We start from the raw sequence: 26,592 nt of genomic DNA, 5'->3' as shown, positions 1-26,592 counted from the left end.
GGGGACTGCCCTCAGCTCCTAGAGGCACCCCCGTTTTTTGCCCAGGGGGCCATGGGCAGTTGACAGACCATGTTGCTTTCTGCCAGGTCAGCAGGGCTCATCCCTCTGACCTTCTCTTCTGCCACCAGCTGGAGAAAACTCTGCTTTGAAAGACCATGCAATTTGGTCAGGCCACTGGATACCCGCCGTGTGTTAAGGTCAGCTGATTTGAGACCTCGATTACATCTTCAAAAACCCCTTTACAGCAGTATGTGGGATAGTAAGGCCAGAGGTGTGTGTACACCGGGGCCCAGAATCCTGGGGCCTCTCAGAATTCTGCCTACCATAGTCTCCCCTCTGGCCCCCCTAAATTTCATATCCCCCAAGTGCAAACCACACTTGCCCCTCCCTTCCAAGTTTCCGCAGACTCTCATCCCCTGGACCACCTGTCTGGTGCAGCTGTGAACCAGCGAGGTGGGCGCTGTGCCCGCCCCATAGCACCACAGGGCAGACATGCCAGCAGGTGCAACTGTCCTAGTTCAGACGCGGGAAGTGGGGGGGTGACAAGGAGTCGAGTTGCCGCGCAGTTCTGAGACCCTGTGGGGATCCCGGCCCAGGTCTGTGGTTCCGCCCATGGTTTTTTCATGAAGGGGCCCCGTGTCTGCTGTGGAGTAGCGTCTGCAGCCAGCTGCCTGCCAGTGGAAACTTGGGGTCCCCCAGTCCTTTCGTGGCATTTTTCGTGGTTCTCCAAAGCTTGGATCTGAGTGGGAAATCGATGTGATTATGCAAATACAGTCTGTTTCAGGCTACGTTCTAACTGCACCTTCCCTTTGGCCTCACTTTGTCTGACGTTACTGTCCTGGCCCAGGTTCTCGAGGGCTGGGCCTGATCCCCGCACCCTCCTTGGCCCCCTGTCTTCACCCCCGTCCTGTCTAGAGGGCTGGTGCTGGGCGTGCGGGGTCCCTCGCCCTGTCTGCACGGTGCCCTGCCCCCCGGGGTCAAAGTTGGGACGTCCGTCCACGTGGTTGCACTCGGTCCCAGTCAGAGCGGCCCAGCCTGCTCATCACTGCACCTGTGCTGACATGCGAGCGCCTGTTGGCACGTAACACGTGCTCAAGGGCGTGTTTTGAAGCAGTGTTTGAGCGCGTTTCCTGAGACCTCTGAAAGTTCGCACCTGGTCGGTAGTTCGGCTGGATGTAGAATCTACCTTAAAGTCGTCTGTCTTTGGACCTTGGAAAGAGTCACCGCTTTGCCCCGTAGAGTTCGGTGTTGCAGGTGAAGAGTCTGGTGCTGGCTGACTCCTGCCCTGCGTGGGGCACCTCCTTTCCCCGGGATCCTTCCTGGCGCCCTTGACGGCTTCAGACGCGGGGACCTGTTTGGATATGGGTCGGCACTTGGTCCCTTGCCGTCTGATTCTTCCAGCTGGGGAAATACTCGAATCACTTTTTCCAAGTCATGAAATACTGCCTGTAAACGAGCATGGCGGATGACACAGGAATACACGGGTACTCATCACCCAGCCTGAGGAGTAAAGCGTGAGACTGGACGTCAAGGCCCTTCTGTTTTCTTTTTCTGAAACACCTGTTAGTTGGATGTTGCATCCCTTCTCTTTCCTGTCTTTTCTACCCTTTGGAAAGATTTTCTCAACTTAAAAAAATATATTTATTTATTTATTTGGCTGCGCCAGGTCTTTGTTGCAGCACGTGGGATCTTTCGTTGCAGCACGCGAACTCGTAGTTGTGGCACGCGGGATCTAGTTCCCTGACCAGGAATCGAACCCGGGCCCCCTGCATTGGGAGTGCGGAGTCGTACCCGCTGGACCACCAGGGAGGTCCCAGGATTTTCTCAACGTTATCATACAGTCCTGTTGAATTTTCAGTGTTGCTGGTCACATGGCTGACTCTGTAGTCTAGGGAGGTGGGTGATACAGAATCAGTAAGTTACAGGTGTGGCGGGTGGTAGCTCAGAGTCCTGTGCCGGTGGGCATGGACCTTAAACAGGGTGGCCTCAGAAAGCTCGCTAGGGAGGTGGCACTGGAGCAGAGGCTTGTTGGGGGTGACCGTCGGAGAGAGAACGTCCCAGCAGAGAGTACAGTAATGCGAGGACCCCGAGGAGGGACTGCACTTAGAATGTTCTAGACCCCCAAGGGGGTCCACCGTGGCCGTCGTGGAGGAAGGTGGCCTTGGGGCCTCGTGGGCCACCGGAGGCTGAAGCTTTCCCCGAGCCTTTGCAGGATTTCTCACCGGGGACCCCTCGAGCCGTGTTGGGGTCAGTGTGGCCCGGCATGGACGGCACGGGAGCGGGGCAGGTGTGAGCACAGAGCCCTGCGGGGCCGTCCACCTTTCAGGCCTTGCTCAGACCCAGCGCTGCTACCAGAGTGTGAGTCCCGCAACCCACTGTGTGCCAGGCACCGTCATGGGTGTGGGCTCGCCTGGTGAGCGAGGCCGCCGGGGCCGCAGGGAGCAGTGAGGCCGTGGGGCCGGGTCGGCCAGGCAAAGGGCCTCGGGGGGCCCGACAGAGCGGGGCTCCTCTCGTGCACCCGCCCGGGGCACCGGGGTGGCCTGTCCAGCTCGCCTGGGTGCAGTCGGGGGCAGAGCTGAGCACAGCGTCCGCGCGGAGCGGCTGGTCTTGAGAAGAGGGTGTCGGCGGGGAGCAGAGGCCGGCAGTTTGGTGAAAGGAGGAGGAGAAGGTTTCCCAGAGTGCTTGGGTGCCGGCTGACTGAACAGGTCTTACTTCCTGGGCACCGGCTCTGGGGCGGGCGCCCTGCTGGACGTGGTGCCCCGTGCTGAGGACACGGCCTCGGCCCTGCCGGGGGCGCCGGCACAGACACCGAGGGTGGCGACAGCGTGGGGACAGGACAGCGAGCGGGTTAGGACTGGGGCTTGGGTGGCCTCTCCGGGAGTCTTGGGGTCTCTGGTGGCCGCCCTGAGGATGCAGTGTCAGGCTGCCAGGGAGCAGCACGTACACAGCTGAGGGGTGGGCAAGGCCAAGGGGAATGGAGCCGACTTGGACAGGCGCCATTGCGGACACCGACGTGGTCAGGGCGGAACGTGGAGGGAGGGCATCCCTTGTCAGCAGTCGGGTTCCTTCGGTTGGTTTATTCAGGGGTGTGTGTCTGGTTTGTGTTTCTAAGGCTGCTCAGGCTTCTCTGTGGAGAAGGGATCGGCGGCGCCGTGGTTGAGGGGGCCGTCCGGCCAGGAGCCGTGGCATCATCCAGGGCGGGGCCACGGGCGCAGAAGGCCACGGAGGCTGTGGTGTTGGGGCGAGGCGGGGAGAACGGCCCTCCGGGCACAGGTGGCCTCCACAGTGGGTGTGTCCCCGGAACGGCCGCCTGCACAGAGCCGCGGCCACAGCACTCGCGGCAGCCTCGTCCCCACAGCCCCGAGGGATGCAGGCAGGTTGCCGCTGTGGGCGAGGGGCCGGGCGTCAGGGCAAGCGCCGCTCAGACAGAAGGAGTGAGCCACCGTCCATGCGCCGTCCATGCGGCCGCTCGGCGAGTCTCAGGACGGCGGCCTGCCCCGTTCACACAGCTTCCAGAGTCAGGGCCCAGGCGGTCCTTTAAAGTACGTGCTGTTGTTATTTGTCAGACGTTCCGCAGTGCAGCTGTTTAATGAGTTTACAGGCTACTGTGAGCAATTCTTTGCCAATAAATTTGATGACCCGTTTCCTAGGAAAGTATAACTTAGCAACACTAACCCCCAAATAAATAGAAAATGTTAAGGTTCTCATAAGATATGTGAATGGCGGGAAGCATGACCGGGGTGGGCTTGTGTGGGGAGGCAGTTTTCTCCGGGGGTCCTGAGGGGAAGGGGATGGGACTGGCTGAGGCCAGCGCCTCTGGGAGGGGCCGAGGGGCCCCCCGGTCACATGTGGCATGGCCGCAGTCGGAGACCCCGGACTGTGCCCCGTGCTGAGTGCCAGCGCGTGCTCGCATTTTATTCGTGCGTCACGAGGGTCTGAGGATGCATTTGAGTGAGAATGAGGGTGTGTGTGTGTTAGAAGTATTGGAGGGAAGTGCACTGTTACACTAGGAACAGCAGTAAATGTTGGGTGGTTAGGGTTGTAGGGCTTTCTCCTTAATTACATTCAGTAAAGAATTCCAGATTGTGATTAGTAAATGCATTTATGCTGCAAAACAAACCCAGTGCATTTCCCTAGAGGACGAAAGGGGTAACGTAGGTGTAATACAAGGGCAGCGGTGCAGGGAAGACCCCTCAAACATACTGTGGAGTCAGGGGCGGGGGCGGGAGCAGGGCAGACGGGGTGGGCAGTGATCCGAGGTGAGTGGACAGGAAGGCAGGGCCTCTTCTCGCAGGCGCAAATGCCCCCGGCACCCGGGGTGAGCCTGAGGGTGTGGGGAGCGCGGCCTGGCCCTTCTGCAGTGTCGGGCTGGGGTTGGTCTCCATGACCTGCTGCTCCCCCGTGTCAGGGGCCACATGAGAGGGGTCAGCTGGGCTGCAGGGTGGGCAGTGACCTTGGAGATTGGGGGCGTTGGCGCTGTCCTCGTCACCGGAAACTTGTCGAGAGCACATCTGTGGGGTAGGGGACGGAAGACGGGAGGGAGAGGTCTGAGCAGGTGGGTGGGTCCTGTCGAGGGGGTCCTGTCGGGAGGGAGGTATGGAAGTTTCTGGAATGAGAAGGGCTTGCTGGGACCGTCAGAGCCCTCGAGAAGCAGAGCGGGGACTGGATCAGCCTGGAGACCAGAGAACGGGGTGTGGAAGCTGATATTCTATCCCCAGGTAGGAGGGAGAAGGGTCCCCTTGGAAAGCGGGTGCTGCGGGGGTGCAGGGGGGGTGGGGAGGTGGGAAGAGGCCACCTGGCAGTGTTGGGGCCCCTCGGGGGAGGCCAGGCCTCCTGGAGCGTTGGTGTCCTGGAGCGTCTGGCCAGTCACGAGCCCCCAGGGGTGCTGACTTTCTGCCGTAGGCCGCGTCCAGAGGACTCGGGACGCTCAGCCGCGCTGCTCCCCACGGGCGGCTGCTGGGAAGAGCTGTGAACGTCAGGCACACCTAGTGGGTGTGTGTGTTAGTGGCTCTTAAATGGAGAGCTTTTACCAGGTGTGGACAGTTACCTCTATTCTTAGTTGCTGAGAGTTGTTTGAAAATCATGAATGGATAATGAGTTTCATCAAGTGATTTCTGTGCGTCTATGCGAGGATCTTATCGTTTCCCTCCTTTTAGCTTTTGTCATGAATTCCATCCGCTTCTTACACGAGTCCCTCGTATTCTGGGGTGGCCCTCCTGCACACCCCGGAGGACGTGTCACGATTGTCACTTGGTCTGTCCCCCGTTCCACTCCGGTGTGTGTTGTGTAGGCCTCACGCAAGAGTCGGGAATCTGTCTCAAGGATTCTCTGGGCGGGTCTGCGTGGGAGGGGGGCTCCCACAGGTTTGGTAAAACCGGCCTGGGCCAGCTTCCTTAGAACTAACTCTGCAGGTTCTGTTTCTGCTTGCCTCAATTCTGCTGAGTTATTTTTCTAGGAATTTATCCATTTCTTATGAACTTTCAACTCGATTGGCATGAAGTTGTTCATGATGTTATATTATTACTCAGATGTCACCTTCTCAGTGAAATATTCCCAGCCACCCTGTTCTCCCGACCCCCTTTCCCCGCTCTGGTTGGTCGTGTTTGTCACCTTTGACATCTAAATAATGGACCTGCTCGTGGCATTTATTATTTATTGTCTGTCTTCCTCCATGAGAATGTGGGCTCTAGGGATTTGTGTCTTTTTTGTTCGCTGCTGTCTAAGAACTCATGTCAAGCGTCTATAACTGTGTAGCTGGCCACACCGAGATTAAATCAAACTGAGTACACTGAGGTGCTGCGCTCACACTTGGCCAGAGTTCAAGGGCTCGGTGGCCGCCGTGTGGATGGCAGGTGGAGCAGTTTCCAGCCTCACGGGCTCTGCTCTCACCCCACAGGGGCTCTGGTCTCACCCCACAGGGGTTCTGGTCTGCACCCCACAGGGGCTCTGGTCTCACCCCACAGGGGCTCTGGTCTCACCCCACAGGGGTTCTGGTCTCACCCCACAGGGGCTCTGGTCTGCACCCACATTCGGGTCTCCTCTGTGTTCTCTTGTAAGTGCCTTTTAATCTCCCTGAGTAACTGACCCACTTCCTCCCTTTCTTCCTTTTTCTTGTAAAAGTTAATTGAGCTTTAAAGACTAGTTACTAAAGCATGCAGTTATGGGAAAACTTGGAGAGTAAAAGTGCTATAAGTTGGGTGTGATACGAATCACTTGAGTATCAGGCCTCTTGTCCCAGGTGTCTCTCGTGGTTTCGGGGCCCTGGTGCTTTCCACCCCTGCTTTTCAGAAGGAAGCAGCCCCCGGGCCCTGCCCCCTTCCCCCCGATGGGTGGGGAGACCTCGGGCTTCCATGAGGAGGGGGGGCATGGGCAGACGAGGGGGGGTCCACCGAGGTTCTGGACGCCCGGCCACCCCACCCCTCAGACCCCCGAGAGCAACTGGCGGCTCTCTGGTCCCGCAGCTCCCGTTGCCCCGAGTTGAGGCCAGGTCCTTCCAGGGGCCTTGTGCTACCGATTCAGTGCCGCCCTTCCGCTGCCCCTTGGTTGGCCTGCCACTCGTCCTAGCCCCTCACCTGTGCTTGCCTGTGCTCACCTGGCTGAGGCCCCAAGGCCCCACGCGAGCCTGCACGGGCCCGCTCCATCCCCACGCGCTGGTTTGTCTGTTGTCCGTGCTGGCCCAGAGCCCGGCTCGAGCCTGTGGGCGTCCTCGTTCCGGGTCACTGAGTGAGCGGCCCGGGGGACTCCTTCACAGGGCGTGAGATGCGAACAGCATCACAGAAATTAAATAACACGGTTCGCTCTCGCCGGCGTCCCTGAGGCCCAGCCTCCCACTAGGTCACCCTGAAGCCCACCGCCTCCCCGGGAGCTTTCCAGGGCCCTTGTCCTGCTGTCTTGGTCCCCAGAGCACGTGGTGCAGCCCCTGCATGCCCCCAGCTCCCAGCAGCCCTGGGCCTCGGTGCCACCAGGCTGCCACCCAGACCTGCTCCGTCTCCGTGGCCCGTGCCTTTACTGTCAGCCAGGCTTGTTTTTCTTTTGGTTGTTTTAAGCAGGTAAAGGAAGAGACCTGTTTACCTGAGCCGCCGAAGCTGCGGGTCCGGGGAGCCAGGCTCTGTGTGGACGGCACGTGTGGGTGACGCCTCGTCCCGTGTGTCTCCATAGGCTTCAGAATGTAGCGGAGGATCCGGCTGTGTGTACAGGTAAATGCGGCGTAAACTTCGATCTTCCTCCTCTTTCAGTGCATGTGAATTGATTACATTTACCTTGAATTACACCTTATGAGTCTGTTGTAGCCACAGAAAAGGTCAGTGCCTTGTAATGCCTTTAAAATTTAACGTGGGGCAGCTCCAGAGCGGATCAGGGCACAGTTATTTACACATATTCAAGTTTCCTCTTGATTAACGTTTCTGATCGACTCTGTCCCACTGTTTGCTACGTGGGACTCATCTAAAACTTCTAGCAAGACTGTAATTACAGGGCTGTGTGCGTCACATAAATGACACGAAATTGAATAGCAGGTCCCGTTTCTGTGCTAGAAAATGGAAAGACAGCGAGAGACACAAGGCAGGCACAGACGTGACGAGCCAGAGCGCGGAGGGCACGGCGGACAAGAAGTGACCGCGTTGCACCCGTAGCCGGAAGCGTCCGATGCAGAGGCAGCAGGAGGGGACAGACGGCCTCGCAAGGAGGTGGGAGATGCGGCCTTCTCCGGGCGGGCCTGCTGTCCCAGGAAGTGTCCGAGCTACTGCCTGGGCCCCACAGTTGGCAGGGGAGCACGGGACCCAGAGCCTCGAGCCGCCATCCTTCTCTGTCTGGATGGGCGCCCACCTGGTGTCTGGTGTTGGGTGTCGGATGCTGTGCAGGGCGGCCTGAGGACCGTACCGCAGCGGTGGTGACCGTGAGCGTTGGCCCCTCACGACGGCAGCTACTTGTGTGCCTGGGGCCGGCATGGAGGCCCCGTGTGGGCAGAGCTGGCTGCCCAGGCCCCTTGGCAGGCGCTGTGCCTGGACAGCCTGGCCCCCTGTCTGGCCTTAGCTTTTACGACCCTGATGGCATTGCAGAGTGACCTCTCCCCTGGGGACTCGGGGTGGGGGACCCTCTGGCAGGAGTCCTGCCAGGGGTGCTATGTCCTTCTCCGTGTGATGGTTGGCCGGTCCTCACCTGGCTGTCACCTGGTCACCCAGTCGGGGACCTCTAGGGGTTTCTCCTCTGAGGGTCCCGCCCTCCCTTGGGGCTGATGAGTGTTTGGTGGGGAGACGCTTGGAGCCTTTAGGAACCTTCACTTCCTTGGCGAAGTCTCGCTGCTGCTGACCACCCCCCGAGGATTCCTAAGCGAGTGGTCACTGCAGTTGTCCTGGGGTGGTGACCTTGCAGCCCTCCTTCCACTTATCAGCTCCCATTCTGCGAGGAAGGGTGTCCCTTGTCTGTCTGTCTGTCTGTGTAGCCTCATGGGCCTCTGTGTTATCCTGCCGTGGTAAGCAGTGATAGTAGTTGTTCCCTATCTGAGCACAGTGGGGCCCCAGGTCCTGCTATGCTCCTTGCCCAGCCCGGAGTTGGTTGCGTGTCCAGGCAGCGCTGGCCCCTTGCGGCAGACGTGGTGTGGACACGCCAGGTCCTAGGGCTGCCCAGGAGTGGTCACTCCCGGGCCCTCCCAGCAGACAGAGCTGGGAGTGAGTGGGTGAGTCCACACTCGTGTGCATACACATGTGTACCTGTCTGCCTGGTTGCCACTAAACACGAGTTCGCACTGACCCCAACCCCCGTCTGTGTGACTTTGGAGCTGGTTTTGGTTGTGATCTGGCTGTGGGTTGGTGACGTGTGTGAACAGCGCCCAGCGAGCCGAGGGCACAGCGCCGGGCTCGGTCGTGCCGGTGGTGGACGGCGCACCCTGGGCCTCGGCGTCCAGCGGGGACGTTGCCCAGTCAGTGCTCTCCCGTCTCTGCTTTGCTTCCCTTGGGAGTGACTAGGGTTTCTCTCTTTTAGATTATTTCCCATTACTTCCTGCTCCACGAGGCGTGTGGGCCCTTCTCCACGGAGCCGGTCCTAGTGGGTGCGAGTGGTCAGGCCAGGCCTGGCACAGCACGTGGTGACCATGACACCAGAGCGAGTGGGCCTCGCAGACGTGGGCTCGTTTCCCGTGGGTCGGCCCGTGGGGCGCCTGTGAGAAGCACCCCTTTTAGTCTCTCCTGACAGCTCAGAGCCCACTGCAGGGGCCGAGGGAGAGGTGTCTCTAGCGGGGACACGCGTCGGCTCGCGCCTGTGATCGAGGGGAGAGGAGAGACTCGGGTGAGAACCGCGAGTGTTGCCGCACGTCTTACTCTCCGTGAATAAAGTCGTAGGGCGTTCTTGCTGGTTTACAGTCTCTCTCGCTTTATGGGTGAACTGAGCCTGGCAGCCTCGCTGGTTGCGTCAGTCTGCGCTGACAGTCTTTTCCGCTGGGTTTCAGTGCAGGTGACGATTTAGTCTCCAGGGGGCCCCGCCTGCCCAGCCATTTCCTTCCCTCTGCCTTCGGGCAACAGCGTTGAGCCGCGGGAGCCCGTGCGCCATGTGCGCTGTGGCTGCTGGGCGAGGCGGCACTGTCCAGCCTGCCGCCCACGCGGATGCGGAGGCCCTCCGTCTCCTGGAGCGTGGTCCTGTCTCTCTCTGCGGAGTTCTCTTGGTGATGCTTGTCTTGAAAATTCCCTGCATCCTGCACGGCGTCAGCATCCGGCGAGTCTCCTACTTGTACTGCAGGGAACCCCCAGGAATCTAGTGGCTGCGGCCACATGGGTGTCTGACCTGCCAGCGCTGCAGGCCAGAGTCCAGAACGGGTCTCACGGGGCTAAAATCCAGGTGTGGGCAGGGCTGCTCCTCCCAGAGAGGCTCCTTCCAGCTCCTAGAAGCCCCCTCCCCGTTCACAGCCCACAGGCAGCTTCTCCTGTCTCCTCCGAGCCTCGTGCCCTCGTACGGGCCCTGTGGTGACATGAGGTCCCGCTGGGGCTTCCAGGGCCGTCTCCCGCCTCAGGGGCCTTTTGCCATGTGAGGTGACACACAGGTTTGGGGTAGGATGTGGTGTCTTTGGGACTGTTTCCCCTGCTGCACAGCATTGTATTGGGTCAGATGACAAGACCCTGCCCTCGTGAGCCTGTGGTCTGGCAGGAGAGCCAGTCACAGCCACCCCAGCTCTGGAGGGCACCCGCCCACCGGCGCAGAGACGACGCGTCCACACTTCAGTGCACAGACGTTTGGACTTTTACGATGCCGTGTTGTGGGCTGTGCTTCCCAGGGTGGGGGGGCCTTAGCTGCTCCCATGTGGTCGGCTTTACGGAGGAACCAGAGCTCCAGAGAGACCACGTTTCCTTCTGCCTAGACCCAGCCTCAGCTCGGCCCACCTGCTCCCTGGCCTCTCCGCCCACTGCTCCACAAACCTCCCCTGCTTCGCGTCACCTCACCAGCTGGCCTCCGGGGTTCTGAGCAGGAAGAGAGGGCCCGGGGGCCCGGAAGGGGGAGAAGTGAGAAGCGGCAGCGTGTCCGCGGCCCAGCGCTGCCCTGGGGCCAGGATGACCCAGTCCTCCAGGGGCGGCTGGGTGGTTGCCTGTCTCATGGTGGAAGCAGGGCCGCAGGGCGGGGACCTGGCCTCAGCCCTGCTCACTCTGAGCTCCTCCTGGACACACAGACTGTAGCTCGATTTCCGCTGAACCCAAACCTTTGATGAAACATCACACCGTTTCATGTATTAGTTAATACGTGTTTTTTTCTTGCAGAAGCCAAAGATGTTGACCAGAAAGATTAAACTCTGGGACATAAACGCCCACATCACCTGCCGCCTGTGCAGCGGGTATCTCATCGACGCGACCACGGTGACCGAGTGTCTGCACACGTGTATGTGCGGAAAATTCTAGAATGCGGCCTTAGCTGGGGGTGGGGGGGCACGGTGACTGCACACATGTATGTGCAGAATATTCTAGAACGTGGCCTTAGACAGCCGTGGGGGGGGAGCAGTGACGGAGTGCACACATGTATGTGCGGAATGTTCTAGAACGTGGCCTTAGACAGCCGTGGGGGGGGGAGCAGTGACTGAGTGCACACATGTATGTGCGGAATGTTCTGTGTGCTCTTGATACTTTGGCTTTTTTTACCAAAAGCTTTTAGCTCAAGTACACAGCAGGACACAGCAGCAGGAGTACAGGAGATCTCGAAGATAAATGAGAAAAATTGTCTGAAGTTAAAACACTGTGGGTAATTTCAGTAGACGTGTCACTTAAGAAAGCTGAATAAAAAGGAAAAATTAGGTATTTCGATATAACAACTAAACCGTTACGTGTGGTACGACAGAATATTCGTTTCTAGTGGGCAGAAATGCTTATTTTTGCCGTTTGCAAATGACTTCCTTAAACTCCGTAGACAGAGGAGTCTGCTCGTCTGCCGCTCAGGCCAGTGGGTGTTTGGAGGTCTGGACTTCGAGCTGGCGCTGACCTTGGGCGCGCCTTCCTTTAAGCCCCGCCGCCCCTGCCCCTGCCGAGCAGGCTGCAGCCTTCACCTGGAGGCTGGGTCCTCTTGTGCGGCCGGCCCAGGAGGCCGAGGGGCAGGCACTTCCTAAAGTAAAACGAATCCTCTAACACTGATGAGTTTTGATCCTGTATTTTTCAGTTTAGAAAATAAAATATTTGCCAGTTTTGACAGAATTTTTATTTTAAAGTTAATTGTATTTCAAGATATTGGCTGGCAGTATTTTATGTTATATTCAGCAAATTTTATCTCATTTTGTCCTACAAAGAAATCCGGTGATCTTTCAGGCTAACTTCTAGAATGTAACTATTCGCCCCTGTGGCGGAGCCCCTGTGGCGGAGCCCCTGTGACAGGACGTGAAGGCGCATCTGCGGCCCCCTCAGCTGCTCCTCCAGTTTCCCCTCCTGTTTCTGGGCCTCAGCTCTGTCCAGGGGCAGCTGATGCTCCTCCGTGGTGGTGGACCCGGGCGGCGGGCCTGTCACCAGTGTCCCGTTGTGGCCTCGGGGAGCCCTGCCGGGAGGAGCGGAGACCCCGCCGACGCGCTCCCTGACGTGCGCGCTCCCGTTCCCTCTGATGCGCGCCTCGCCCCTCTGGCGTGCGCACGCATCGCCCTGACGTGCGCGCTCCCTGCAGTCTGCCGGAGCTGCCTGGTGAAGTACCTGGAGGAGAACAACACGTGCCCCACGTGCAGGATCGTCATCCACCAGAGCCACCCCCTGCAGTACATCGGGTAAGCGGCCCGGGCCTCACCCCGAGCCTCGCGCCGCCCTGCTCGGCCGGCCGCCCAGTCGGTGCAGTTTCCGCCGAGGCGCTGGCCTGAGGCCCGGGGCAGATGGGGGCCGCCCTGCCAGGAGGGGCGGGGCTGAAGGAGGGGGCCGGCTGCACTTTGACCCCTGAGTTGAGGTGTGTCGTGGGAGGGAGAGCTGCTCCCAGGTCAAGACCTAGGAACCAGCCAGCCCGATGTCAAGCCGTGTGGCAGCGGTTCTGCCCAGCGTCCTGTTCTTGTGGGTCGGACGAGCTTTCTGAGAAGCTGGTGGCTTTAGTAGCAAATTCGGAGGGTGTCGTGTCTGCTGGAGGCCAGCTGTGTTTTATGCTTCTGTGTGTGCGCACGCGCCACGCGTTCAGGTACACGGGAGTGTGAAAGGTATTTCTTGGCGCGGACCCTGGTCAGGAAAGTGTGAGAAACTCCCTTTGGCCTGGCACAGCCCAGGCTGCCTGATACCTGTTAGGACTTGAGAAGCCCAGCGGGCAGAGGGAGCTGGTCACCGAAGGATCTTGCCTGTGTCCTCCTCCTCATTTGAAATGTTCACAAGCATATAGAGCCCAAATTGAACAACGGGTTCCTTCCGGCCACGTGTCGCTTTCGCTAGCACAGACTTGTTCTGAAGTGCAAACTAGAAGCAAAATTCAACCAAAACTCCAAATTTGTGATTGTGGAGCTTATTATTGTTAAATGGAAAACGTTCGAGAATTAGACAATTGACGCTTCTGGCTAACCCACCTGTTCTGTTCTTTTTGCCAGTCATGACAGAACCATGCAAGATATTGTTTACAAATTGGTCCCAGGCCTCCAAGAAGGTAAGTGTCAGAGCATCCACCTGGACTTCTGCGTCCGCAGCACGGCCTTTGAGGGGCTTTTCTCTCCGGGGTCCTGGCTTTGGACGTCTTGCTCAGCCGGCCGGCCAGTCAGTGCAGTTTCCGCCGAGCCGCTGGCCTGGGGCCCGGGGCAGATGGGGGCCATGTGCTGGCCGGTTTCATCCATCATCACTCACACCTCCCACTTCGCTCAGGAGGCGCAGGGTAGCCTCTCACTTGTGCCGCCTGGAGGTGAGGCCGGGAACCCTGTGTCAGTAAAGTTTAACTGTAGTTAAAGTCAAATCTGTGAGAGTTGAGAAGAAATACTCTGTGGCACAAATATCCTGAAAGCGGAAACGGCTGTTCTTTTTAAAACTTTTCTGCGATTCTGAACACTGAGACTGTCCTGCCCTTGTTGAGGGGCAGTGACTGGGGGGGCGGGCGGGGACACAGGCCTCAGAAATCTGTTCAGTGTGAGCAGTGGCTGGTGAAGCACTGCCAGCTGATAAAAGCTAGGCACAACTTTCTTTCAAAGATAAGATACGTTAGCAATTCATTTGGGCAGTGTTTTCTCACTGCCGTGTTTCAGAAGAGGGTTATAATTTCAAGTACAGGCTTATTCAGTTAGGTCAGTGGATGTCACATCTGATCTTTAAGACACAACCTAGGGAGTGATATCGTTAAAGTCTTCTTTCATTGTTCGTAGAATTCATTCATAAAAGAAGAGTTTAAATTTCTTGAGTAAATGTAGATAAAAACAATCATATTCGGACATTTGAAGGGTTTTCTAGTACTGGAGAAAGGCAAAGACTGCAGGAAAATAAAGTGCTGACACGGTTCAAAATCGTTGCAGGATATTTGCAGCGTGCAACAGGCAAGATCCCGTAAAGAACTCGACGTATTTATGATCCAGGGTCAGGAGTTGTCAGCTTGTGGTGAAACCTGTTCACCTCCTTCCCCCGCCCTTCCTGTTGTTTCATCTGGAAACGTTGCCATTCGTTCCCCAAAGAGAAGGATTTTTCTTCAAACTCGGAGCTACAGCACCTTTGTAAACCGAGATGATAGTACTGATTCCTTATTGCATCAGGTCCTAGTGGGTGAGGCGTTCCCGTCTCTCGGGGTTTAGTTGGTCTCAGTCAAGGTCAACGCGGGTCCCCCCCTTGGCCCCTCCTGTCTCCACGTTCCTGTGTGTGTGTGGGATCAAGAGGCCCTGTTGGACTCTGGCGCCTTCCAGTGTCACTCCGCCCAGACGGGGCCCTCGCAGATGTGGTCCTGGCAGCCAGGTCCCGCAGAGCCCGTGAGGCCTGGAGGCAGCCAGGCCGCGCCCCCTGTTCCGTCACCCGCCTCCACTGATGGCAGGGAGGCCTCCATAAAGGCACGCTCCCCGGCTTGGTTTCCCAAGATCCACTCTGTACAGAACAGCAGAACAAATGTGTGAAGTTTTCCTTTATTTGTTTACAGAAAATGAGCTGGTTTCCCAGCCGCTCCAGCCCCGATCAGATGGCTTTGAGCATTTACTGTTCTCAGGTTATTGCAGTTACTGTCCTTTTTGAAGTTCAAAGCCTCCTCGATCTGTGGCTGGCGGGCTCTGCCCGCTTGGCTCCCTGGAGCCGGTCTGCAGGGTCTGGGCTCACCCCTGCGGGCGGTGGTGTCTCAGGCCAGCAGTCGGCACGTGGGGAGCACAGTGACGCGTTCTCAGTGGAGCTTTGGCTTGTGAGGGAAGAGGGCGGGTGTAAGACTCTGCCGACTTCTGCCGAGCCTGTCCTGTGCACGCGTCCCCTCGTCCTCTCCACAGGCAGCCTGTAGCCGTGATCGCCACCCTGACGTGGAAGAACCGGAGGGATTCCAGAATTCCCCAAGTTCACACTAATGCCCAAGGCAGCCTGAGCTCTGCCCCCAGTCCAGGGTGCTTTCTGGGTAGGCAAATAATCCATTCCTCTGTTTTCTCAAACTTTCGGTCCTTTGTCGCTCTTTAAAAGATCGCTGTAGTGTCCAGGTCCGTAGCAGCGGGCTGTTTTCTGAACGTGGGCTGTCTGCAGTTTCTCTGGTTTGGGGCCAGCTTGCAAAGCTGGTTTCTGAGATGGGCCCTCTCCCGGGTCCTCCAGAGAGTCCGGAGCACATTTCACCCGAGACCGAGCAGTGACCCTGGGGGCCCGGGGTGTCTGGAGGATGCCCTCCTGCTCTGCAGCCCCTTCGAGCTGCCCACCCCGCGGCAGGGGCTTCACTTCCCGCATGCGTCCTCTCGCGAATTTTGGGAAATAAAAAGTGGCTTGGCTTTCTGGATCCAGCCTGTGGCCGGTAGACTGTTCTTCTGTTCCCTTGTAGATGAAGCCTTTTAGGTGGAAGATGAGTTTTTTAGTTGTCTCTTGTTTCTTTTTGTTTTTATAATTTAGAAAAGCCCGTTTTCCCCGAGGCAGCATCTGTACCTGTACACTTTATCGTGACCTATTTTGTGTGACATGCCCTCGCGCAGCTGCAGCTGCTCCTCTCCGGGGTCTGCTGGGGCCCCTCCCGTTCATCCAGGCTCCTCTCCTGACCGACTCTTCACGTGTGTCGTCTTTTGCTTTCACCTGGGGGAGGGGCGCGGTGAATGTTCTGTTACGAACTTTGTGGACGTGGGTGAGTGCGTCTGTGGGCTTTATTCTGGAGCAGGGCTGCTTTGCATCTGCATCTCTTTCTCTTGCCTCTTCGCGCTGGCTGAGGCAGGAGCCGGCAAACCCCTTGCCGACCAGACCCGGCCCTGCCTGTTGCGTGCAGCCCCTGAGCCAAGGGTGTGTTTCACTTTTTTCTTTTTTTTTTCACTGCGCTGGGTCCTCGCTGTGTTTGGCCGTGCACGGGCTCTTAGTTTCCCTGCGGCACGTGGGAGCTTAGTTCCTGGATCAGGGATCGAACCCGTGTCCCCTGCATTGGAAGGTGGATTCTTAACTACCGGACCACCAGGGAAGTCCCCACGTTTTTAAATAGTTGGAAAAAATCAAAAGAAAGAGAATATTTTGTGACATGAGAGTTTTGCGTTGAGATGTCTCCGTCCACGGATAGTTTGCTGGAACACGGCCCCGCTCATTCAGGGACGCACGTTTGTCTCACACTCGACGGCGGCTGGAGCATCTGCAGCAGGTGGACCAGCCCCGTCGGCACAAACGCTGTGGAGGCTGTATTACCAGCACCCACTGCATCGAGACAAGGGGAGAAGCGTCCAGCGTTTCAGCCATGGTGACGGGTGGGTGGATTTGTCCTTGGATTGTCATTGTCAGCCGGGGAAGCGTCCTGTTTATCTTGCGGTGACACTACATCTGTGTTAAAATAGAAAGTTATAAGATGTGTTGGCATCAGACTAAACACTCAGAGGAAAGCAACTTTTAGAAAGAATTGAAAATTTACAATGGAATGTCTCATCACAGCAGGATTTCTTCACAAAAATAAGAATAACCTATAAGGCTGCAATTAGAGTAGGTTTCTGGTTGGCTCATTTGTTGGTCACGCAAGGAAAATCACTTACTAGTGATAAGTTGGTTAAATGTTGTTTGATTGCAGCGGCTGAGGAAGTCTGTCCAGAGAAAGTGAGCCTGTTTGAGAACAGGAGCCGTGGCGGGAACCGTCGCTCAGGGAGCTGACAGTTAGGGGCAACGCCAGCCCTCGGAAGCGAGGCGGGCAGTTTGAGTGGTTTTCCTCGGCTCCGGAGTCTCCGATCTGCGCAGTGTTTATTGGGTGCGTTTGACGTGACGGGCGAATGAGCCTCTGCGCAGAGTCCACGGGGCACAACCGCAGGAGAGAGGGTTTTCCGGGAAGTTGAGAAGATGCTAATTCAGTACAACCTGAAGTGGGCTCTGTTGAGACGTGTCACAGCCGTGTTGGTGAACGTGTGTGGGGTCAGGGAAATACTTGGTTAAACAAATTAACTAAACTGTGAAAACGTTAGGTTTTCAGTGAAAGCTCATCACGATACTCATCAACCAGCAGGTACTTTGCAGAAGATACTTGGATCTTTCGTATGTCCTGAACCAGTGGTGTCCATGGTGGAATCCATTCACGCTTTGGGACGTAATCATTTGTGTGAATTTTTGTCAGAGTTAAAAGCTGAGTACCCCGACTTCCCTTATCACAGCCACACAATATTTTGATGCCTTGGCGGTGGTAAGTTTTTTGTTGTGTGTGTGTTTTTTTGTTTTTTGAGGTTTTTTTGAGCTAAGGGCAGATTGAAGTTTTTCTGAATGAAAAGAAACACCTTTAACAACGTCACACCAAATGGCTTTGGAAATTTGCTTTTGTTAAAGACCTGATAATGTTCCTTGATGAATCCAGCCTAATGTCATAAGGAGAGCAATACTGAAATGCAAAACCTGCAATGTGGGAAGTTTTCAACAACTAACGTCTCTTGAATCGCAAGCCCCATCCAGCTGCCGTGCAGACGCCCCGGGCTGTCAGCAGCTCAAGGGGAGCGGAGACCACCCCCTAGACTCACAGCAGACCTGTTTGCAGAGCCCCAGCAAACAGCTCTGGTGGAGTCCGGGGCCTGGTGCAGGTGAAGCAGCTTCCGTGTTTCAGAATCCATATAGCTGTGCAGTCGAGGGGCATCCGCCTGACCTCCACTGGGAAGTGATCAGTCTTGGAACAAAGGCAAATCCCAAGAGAAGAATCTAATAGAATTCCCTCAGCGCCTTCTGAGTGATGACTGCTCTGGACTGAAGTCAATATTTCTGTGTGCAAAGATATTTTCAAGGTGAAGTATGTAAGATCCCCTTACAGATGAACACGAGCGCTCAGTTGTGGCGCTAAGCAGCGCGCACTTTTTACCCCACTAAACAAACGTCATCCGCCGCCCGACAGGCGTCCATTCTTCTTGTTAGTGGCCGCACTGTAAAGTTCGTGCTCGGGTATTACTACTGTGTCTTTAACTTCGTGACTTCAGGTTTCTGTTGCCTCACCTAAGGAGCCTAGGAGTCTCCACTCGTCCCAACGACAAGTAAAAGGCAGAACGCACTGAACAATCAGCCGTTCTTAGATTGTAAGAGAGGAGGGTGCAGGGCCAGCCGCTGCCCCCGAGATGGGGGACTGACCACAGACGTGGGGGCACACGGCTGCCTGCCACAGACTCAGGACTGGAAACGCCCAGGAACCAGAGCCTGGGCAGGAGAGACTGGTCTGTGACTCAGGGGTCACTGAGGCTCCTGGTGGACAAGTCCAAGAGTTGAGACCTGCCCGGGGGCCGTCACGGCGGGCTTCGCGATGCTGTGAGGTTCGTCTCCGGGAACTCGACCAGGTTCCCCCAGCAGGGGAGGGGAAAGAAATGCCCCAAGCCCTGGGCACATCTGAAGAAGACCTGACCTCTGGGGACCCAGTTAACCACAACCGTGCCTGCTGGGCTATTATCAGAGCAAAACTGGCCTGGGGGCAGGAAAGACCCAACTTCAGCCACCTTGTCCCGCCCGAGTGGGGAGGAACACCTGAGAAGCACGAGCGAGGTTCACAGTCCAGAGGCTCAGGCTCGCCGAGGACAACCGTGGTCAAGGCTGTGGGGTGTCCCGTCCCCGCCACCTCACCACGACAGCACTGAGGCCTGTTCACAGCAGTGCCTTTTACCCAGTGTCATGTCCAGCTAACAAGAAAAAATCGACGAGTCATGCTAAAAGGCAAAAAACAGAATCTGAAGAGATGGAACACACATCAGAACCAGACATGGCAGGGATGTTGGAATTATCAGACCGGGACTTAAGACAACTGTGGTCAACGTGCTGAGGGCTCTAATGGATAAAGTAGACAGCATGCAGGACATAAGGGGAATGTGAGCAGAGAGGTGGAAATCCTAAGGAAGAACCGAAAAGAAACGCCAGAGATCAGAGCCCTGCAGCAGAAATGAAGGTTGCCTTTGACGGGCTGATTAGAGTGGACACGGCTGAGGAAGGAACCTCTGAGCGAAAGGACATCTCGACAGAGTCCCTGAAAACCCAAAAGCAAAGGGAAAAGGCTGAAAGAACAGAACATCTAAGGACTGTGGGGTGAAGGTGTGACATAATGGGAAATCCAGAAGGAGAAGAGAGAGAAGAACAGAAGAAATACTGAAACATTTTAACTGAGAATTTCCCCAAATCAATGTCAGACACCAAACCACAGATCCAGGAAGCCCAGAGAACACGCAGCAGGACAAATGCTGGAAAGACTACACCTGGGCATGTCGATTTCAACTTAGAGAAAATCAAAGATAAAGAAAAAAAATCCCAAAGGAGCTGGGGGGTGGGAGGGGAGGGGGACACTTTACCTACAGGGGAACTGAGATAAGAATTACATCTGACCTCTCCTTAGAAACCTTGCAAGCAAAGAGTGAAGCGAGATATTTACAGTGTTGAGAGAAAACCCAGCAGCCCAGGATTCTGTACCCTGAGAAATTATCCTCCAGAAGTGAGGAGAAAGACTTTCTCAGACAAAGAGAAATTGGGGGAATTTGTTGCCAGTAGATCTGCCTTCTAGAGATGTTAAAAAAAAGTTCCTTAGAAAGAAGGAAAACGATAAAGGTCGGAAACTCAGATCTACTAAGGAAAGGAAGAGCATCAAAGAAGAAATAAGTGAAGGTAAAATAAAGACGCTTAACTTTCTAATTCCTCATTTATCTAACATAACAGTTTGTTCAAGATAATAATGGCAGCAATGCACCGATATGTACGCCTGTGTACACATTGTATTGAACATGTATCTATTTCAGTTTCCTCTATAAAAATTCTGTTCTCTCTTCTGTTACGTAAGTACTGACGAAATGTCTCAGTTTTGATGTTCAGCTTACAGAGCCCCAGATATTCGCTGTCTGTGCTTCACAGCAGCGTCTGCCAGCCCCGGGCTAGAACTCTGTGATGTGGGACCCGTCCTGTTCCTGACCCCGGGGAGGTGCTCAGTCTCTGGCCCGCAAGCCTGAGGTCGGCTGCAGGCTCCTGCGTGCCCTTCGTCAGGCGCGGCTGCTGTTTGTCAGGGGTGGATGTTGGATTCCATCAGATGCTGCTTCTGCACCTGTTGTGATGATCCCGAGGTTTGTGGTGCAGTGGAGTACATGTGCCCAGGGCGGTGTTACTTTTTATAAGCCTTTCCTCCCTCCCCGAACTCACAGCATCCTAGTCTTACCACTATCATAACTTTCACCCCAAGATGAGGTCATGTTCTGTCTATAATGTTCTCATAACAGTTTGTTGTAGAGCTGCCCCGCATCCGTAAATATGATCTGTGTCATCTTTTCTGTTGGCTGCAAAGTATCCACTGAATAAATGGCCCACTCTCTTACCCCAGCGTAGCAGATAAGTTAGATTTATCTTGTGTGGCAGCTGTCAGTAGTGGATGATAGTGGTATCTCCAGTGTGGTGTTGAGAAGGGTTCTGAGGCTCTGTGGCCCTGTCTGGAAATGCCTTCTGGGACAGAATGAGTCTGGCGGGGAGTCAACTCTTCTTTTTTTTTTAATAAATTTCATTTTATTTATTTAATTTTTGGCTGCATTGGGTCTTCGCTGCTGCGTGCGGGCTTTCTCTAGTTGTGGTGAGCGGGGGCTACTCTTCGTTGCAGTGCACGGGCTTCTCATTGCAGTGGCTTCTCTTGTTGTGGAGCACGGGCTCTAGGCGTGCGGGCTTCAGTAGTTGTGGCACTCGGGCTCCGTAGTTGTGGCTTGCGAGCTCTAGAGTGCAGGCTCAGTAGTTGTGGCACACGGGCTTAGTTGCTCCGCGGCATGTGGGATCCTCCTGGACCAGGGCTCGAACCCACGTCCCCTGCATTAGCAGGCGGATTCTTAACCACTGCGCCACCAGTGAAGCCCCGGGAGTCAGCTCTTCTGATTGGCCCAGTCCACGTTGTCAGACACTTAGCATTTAGGTTGTTTCTGATACTTCACTGTTGCAAATAAGGTTTTATCTTCTTATGCCCTTACCGGGTTATTTCCTTGGGATACATCACTAGCAGTAGGGACTTTTGGGTCAGCAGTTAAGTTTTAAAATATTTTTTATGTATATGCTGAGGTACTTTCCTGAAAAGTTATCCCAGTTGACTTTTCTACACCTGTGTATATCTGACATTGAGTATTGTTATTTTTCAATCCTTTTTCATTCTTGTAGGTGAAAATTAAAGAAATGGAAATTAAAACCAGGTACAGGCAGACCTCGGAAATACCACAGGTTCGGTTTCAGACCGTCGCAGTAAAGCGAATGTCGCAATAGAGTGAATCACACAGATCATACACAAGTGCATGTAAAAAAGTTATGTTTACACTATACTGTGGTCTATTAAACGTGCAATAGCGTTATGCCTAAAGAGCAATATACATCTTTTAATTAAAAATACAAAACAAAAAAAACAATTAAAATAGTAACATCAAAGATCACTGATCACAGAGACCATAACAAATAGAACAATAATGGAAAAGTTTGACGTACTTCGAGAATTACCAAAACGGGACCCAAAGTGAGCAGATGCTGTTGGAAAAAGGTGCCGACAGACTCGCTTGACGCGGGGCGGCCACAGACCCTCACTGCGTCCCGAGTGCAGTGTCTGCCCGTGTGTGAAGCGGCATCCTGTCCACCTGTCAGGTGAGGAGTCCCTCTTCGCGTTCATCAGGGGGGCTGTTACCTGCAGACCCCGCCCTCCCTGAAGGACAGACAGGAACGGGCTCCCACCACCAGCAGTGCGTTTCAGGGCTTCATTCCTCTGCCGGCATTTCTGTGACTGTTTAAGGGAAATGTTTCCTTTCAAGCTGATCCCAGATTTACAGACTCGTGGTTTCGCCGTCTTTGGTTCCAACGCCCCCGGCTCTGGGCTGGCCTGCGCTCATCAGTTCAGTTCTGAGAGGCCTCCCTCTTTCCGTCCGAGTCCGCTGCCTCACACTTTTAGTTTTTCCTGCACAATCAGATATTTTGGAGTGTCCGTGTGGGTCCAGGAAGCGACCAAGGCATGTTCCTGGCCCTTGCGGAGCTCGTGGTGTTTAGGCGAGACAGACGTGCAGGGGGGAGGTACCACCGAGCTTTCCTTGGTCACCTGCACATAAATCTTATTCACAGCGTGACTTACACGTTATTGGTTTGAGCAGCTTGGGTTTAAATTTCCTTTGCTACCTCCCGTGTGGCCCTGGGCGGTGACCGTTGCTTCGTTACGTGCATGTGAACTGCACATCAGTAGCCACCTTGTGTCACGGAGTCGGCCCTTCCCAGGAATGTGCGAGGGTCCAGCCTGGACCAGCTGTCCTCTCGCCGCCCGGCCCAGTCCCCACTCAGTGGTTGGAGACCGACGGCCAGGGCAGGAGGCCGCGTGGTGCCCGTCGTCCCCGTTCAGTAGGGACCCTTCCCCTGTGGTGGGCGGCTCCGTGCCTCCAGGACTCAGCGAGCTGTGACCGCCAGCCAGAGACGCCAGGGAGTACTGGTTCCCCCCGTCGGGCACACCTAGGGGCGGCCACAGCAGCGGTGGGGACGGCAGCCCTGCCTGGGAGGGGCCCGCGGGGCTGTGAACGCGCATCCGGAGAACCGGCAGCGCCCCACTTGGGGGGCTCAGGCCCCGACCCGGGACGCGCCCCACGGCCCACAGCTGGTAGCTGCTCCAGAATTTGAGGGGGCACGGTCCAAAGCTGTTACCTTCTCACGAGTAGAAGCCTTCAGACTTTTAATCCAAGCCTTCAGTTTTCTTCATGTGATATTTGTGAGCAGAATTTTAATGTGATCCATTGCCTACTTAAGATTAAGGATTATATATTAATTTTTAATAGCGGAAATGAGAAAACAGAGGGAATTCTACCACAAATTAGGCCTGGAAGTGCCTGGAGACATCAAGGGGGAGACCTGTTCTGCGAAACAGCACCTAGATTCCCATCGAAATGGTGAGTGAGCTGGGTTTTATTTGCTAGACCTTTTGCTAAGAGCCCCTTGTGTCCCTCCACTCCCCACACAAGTCCTTGACAGAGGTGTGGGCAGGCGTCAGTGTCACTTAGGTGGTGCTGAGAAATGGCGTCTCCGACCGAGGGGTTACGTGGTGGGCCAGTGAGAGGAAGCCTGAGGGGGTACCCGAAGGTGCCTGGAGGTGGGGTGTGGAGGGAGCACGGGCATGCAGACGGCGGGCCTCCCAGGGCTCTTCTCCCGGCTTTGTCTGTTTTCTCACAGAATGGCCAAACTCCACTTTGGCTATGATGTAAAATTAATGGTGCTTTAGAATCTGTACGTATCATAACAACTTATTTGAATCTTTGACGCCGTGGACCACACAGATTCCGAAACCCCTTTAGTCCGCCGTGTGCTTTTCTAACAGTGTGAGCAGCAGGGAGAGGCTTGGCTGTCGGCCTGGGAAGCGGGGGCTGCAGACTGTGTGAGCTCGGGGCCCCCGGGGAGGCGAGGCCAAGAGGCAGCTAGGGAGCCAGGAATCCCGCCTTTCCCTAGGTGGGGTCTTAACATTTAAAGCCGTGCCGGAACAGTGAGAGTTCGGGGATGGCTCGCTGCCTGGCGTAGTTGAGGCGCGAGGCGTCGGTGGTGCTGGGCTGGTGGGGCGCCTCTGCCCGGACACGTGCCACTGGCCCCGAGGGCGCAGCACGTAAAGCACCGTGGAGAGCAGCGCTCCCCCAGCTCTCACGTGTGCAAACTCTTAATACAGTGGGTTTTTATAGCGTTCAAGTGTACGGTAGAGTTAAAAAACAACGGTTTAACACTTTCGATTCAAGACCCAGTATTTTCTGTTTTTGCTAAAAGGAGAAACCAAAGCGGATGACAGTTCGAACAAAGAAGCGGCAGAAGAGAAGCAGGAGGAGGACGGCGACTACCACAGGAGCGACGAGCAGGTGGGCGCTGCCTCGGCCCCCGCCCTCCCAGGGCCGCTTCTCGTTTAACAAAGAAGGAGGCCGAGGGCGACAGGCAGTACAGACGTTAAAACGTCAGCAACTTTCTTAGTTTTTCCTTCCAATTCCTTCCTTTACTTACCTTTCTTTCCTTTTTTTTGGCCGTGCCGCGTGGCTTGTGGGATCTTAGTTCCCCGACCAGGCCAGGGATCGAACCGGGGCCTTTGGCAGGGAGAGCACCAAATCCTAACCACTGGACTACCAGGGAATTCCCATTCCCTTCTTTTTTTAATTGCCAAAGTAATGCATACTCACTGTGGAACATTTTAGGTATAAAAAGTTTAAAGTTCAGCCTCCACCCCCCGTGGGTATCTTCAGCTCCCCCCGACCCCAACCCCGGGTTGTCCTGTGGAGAATGTGGGGCAGGCATCTTCCATGCAAAGTAAGGTGAGAATGTAACCTTGAGGGCGCTATTCATATGTCACTTACTACATTATCAGATGAAAAAAGGAAAACTAAGTCATCACAGTGATGCTACAGAAGAGTTTGATAAAATCCCGTATCCACGTCTGTGGGTCTTTTTATTAGGGTACCTTGACTCGACAGCTACGGCAGTCGTCACACTTCATGATGGAACAGAGGTGTCTCGTGAGTGTCAGAGCAAGAAAATGTCCCTTCTCAGCTGTCACTCAGCATGAGTTGGGGGATCCAGCCCAAATAGTTAGGAGACGGGAGAACGTGAGCCGGGCGCGCCGTGGCTCTCAGATTACACGTCTTGTGACGTGGCACCTCGGACAGCGCAGGGAAACTGTTCGTTCGGGTGATGGGACCAGTGTGTCATAGTCAGACGCTGTGGGCGGCCTTGTTCACATAACTAATAAAAACGCTGAGGCCGCCTAACGAGAAATGTGTGAGGCTGAAACAAAGACACGCTCTTCTTATGGGAGAACGTAAGAGAAAACCGAATGGTTGGATGTTTCTGGATGGAAAGTTGGTGTCGAGTTCTCCCCAAATTAATCTCCGTGGTTGTGACTTTGACCGTTTATTATGAATAGGAATTTAACCAGTGGCTTCTGAGCCTCATCTGGGAGAGGAAAAGCTCGGGAATAGCCACGAAAACTCAGGGCCATTGGCTGTGTCAGGGTATACGTGTAGCATAGCTGCCCACACATTTACGCAGACGGACACCTCGGGAGACACTGCGGTTCGTGCCAGACCGCTATATAACACAAGTTGTGAATTTTGGGGGTTTCCCAGTGCGTATAAAAGTTATGTTTCCACCGTGCAGTAGTATGTTTAGTGTGTAGTTTCGTCATGTCTAAAGAACAACGTACATTGCTTAATTAAAAGATATTTTATTGCTAAAACTTGGTCATCATCTGGCAACACAGGGCTGCCACAAATCTTCAGTTCATAAAAAACACAGTATCTGCAAAGCACAATAAAGCAAGGTCTGCTTATATCCACCTTTCTATATATACATACATATTCTAATCAGTGCATATATATTTAATAAGTAAAACACGAGGATGTGTACACTTATATTTATTAAAGACGTAATTAAATAGTGTGGTTTAGGTATAAGAACGGAATAACGGAACCTTAATTTTCCAGTTTATATGCTTGTGTTGCTAAAACATTTCCACAAGCATCACAGGAGTAGAAGCGCGTCTGTGTGGAATGCTGGGTGTGCTCAGATGCGTTTCACGTGAATGGAGAGAAGAATAAACATTGGGGTGAAGGACGCCCCTCTGGGGCCCGCGTGTCCCCTCTCCTGGGCTCTGATGAGTTACCTCTTGTTGGACTTGGAGGCCCCGCGGGATCTGGGGTCGGAGCTGCCGGCCCGGCCCCTCCAGGCACAGGGTGGGCCCTCTCGCTTAACCCCTGCTCCGTCAGTGTTCAATCCCCAGTGTTCGTGTTTATCGTTACTAATATTCCCCTTTTCTTTTTTACCCCAAACGTGCCGAAGATTTGTCTGTTTGAGCGGTTGCTTTCAAGAGCCAGCAGCCTGCCCGGGGGGTGGGCCCCGCTGCATCCCTGTGGGGCGAGAGTCAGTGCCGGGCTGAGCGCCGCGCACCTGGTCTGTCACTGCTCTGAGCCGCGTGCTCTCACCAGATGGCTTCCAGTAACCAGGACGTTCGTTTCCTCAGACGTTCCCCTTCCTCAGGAGCGCGCTGTTTCCCCCGTTCGGAACTTGGCAGGATCCCTGTCCTGGGGAGGTCAGGGCTTTGGGAGCCCGTCTCTGCTACCATCCTGTGTCTGGTGTCCCACCTTCTCCTCCCACTCGGGGACCCTGCTCTCCACGCTGCCTCCTGGGACCCTGAGCCCCTGGGCTTCAACTTCGGACCCCTTCACAGCTGTTCTTCCCTTTTTCAAATAAGTTGTTCTGTTGTTACTTTAGTTCCAGGCCACTCCTCCCGAGAGCCTGCCCCCTCCATCCTCCAGGGCAGCTGCAGGCCCACTGGGCAAGGCCAGCTCCTTCCTCCTCAGCCTGTGCCGGGGGTGGGCTGCTGTTGATTACACAGGCGGTTTCGAGCGTGGGGTTGACCCCCCCACCTGCTGCCGTCCCCCCGCCTCCTCTCCGGCACCGGGACCCTGGCGGCCTATCTGCTCCTGGCTGTCCCGGGCCTGTTCCTTGCAGGACACTCTGTCCTTCCGGTGGCTTCGTCCACGGTGGGGCTCAAAGGGTCTGTGCTTGGGAGTCTGTTCAGCCGCCTGTTTGGCAGTGTCCCTGCCGCCCGCACCGTGGCTCCCTTGGG

At 55.4% G+C, this 26,592-nt stretch overlaps 1 protein-coding gene across 8 annotated transcripts in view; it reads left to right on the top strand.

Moving 5' to 3' along the window:
• PCGF3 (polycomb group ring finger 3) overlaps positions 1-26,592 on the top strand; it is a 57,587-nt gene that overhangs the window by 8,189 nt on the left and 22,806 nt on the right. For 5 of the 8 annotated variants that reach the window (XR_003432327.1, XM_027104007.1, XM_027104011.1 and 2 more), the window contains exons 2-8: positions 7,050-7,196; positions 7,533-7,685; positions 10,740-10,857; positions 12,118-12,214; positions 13,007-13,062; positions 22,778-22,888; positions 23,748-23,836. Coding sequence is in view for 7 of the 8 variants with exons in the window: in XM_027104007.1 (XP_026959808.1) it covers positions 10,749-10,857; positions 12,118-12,214; positions 13,007-13,062; positions 22,778-22,888; positions 23,748-23,836 (462 nt within the window). In the remaining variant the exon portion in view is untranslated. Of the gene's footprint in view, positions 1-7,046; positions 7,197-7,532; positions 7,686-10,739; positions 10,858-12,117; positions 12,215-13,006; positions 13,063-21,140; positions 21,612-22,777; positions 22,889-23,747; positions 23,837-26,592 lie in introns of those variants that run through there. The other 3 variants (XM_027104009.1, XM_027104008.1, XM_027104013.1) reach the window with 3 other exon arrangements.

The sequence above is a fragment of the Aethalodelphis obliquidens genome, unplaced genomic scaffold (genome assembly GCF_003676395.1).
Source record: "Aethalodelphis obliquidens isolate GAN/ISIS:26980383/991018 unplaced genomic scaffold, ASM367639v1 scaffold6, whole genome shotgun sequence".
Lineage (NCBI taxonomy): Eukaryota > Metazoa > Chordata > Mammalia > Artiodactyla > Delphinidae > Aethalodelphis > Aethalodelphis obliquidens.
The sequence above is the reverse complement of the archived record's forward strand: the minus strand, read 5'-3'. Positions and strand labels throughout refer to the sequence as shown.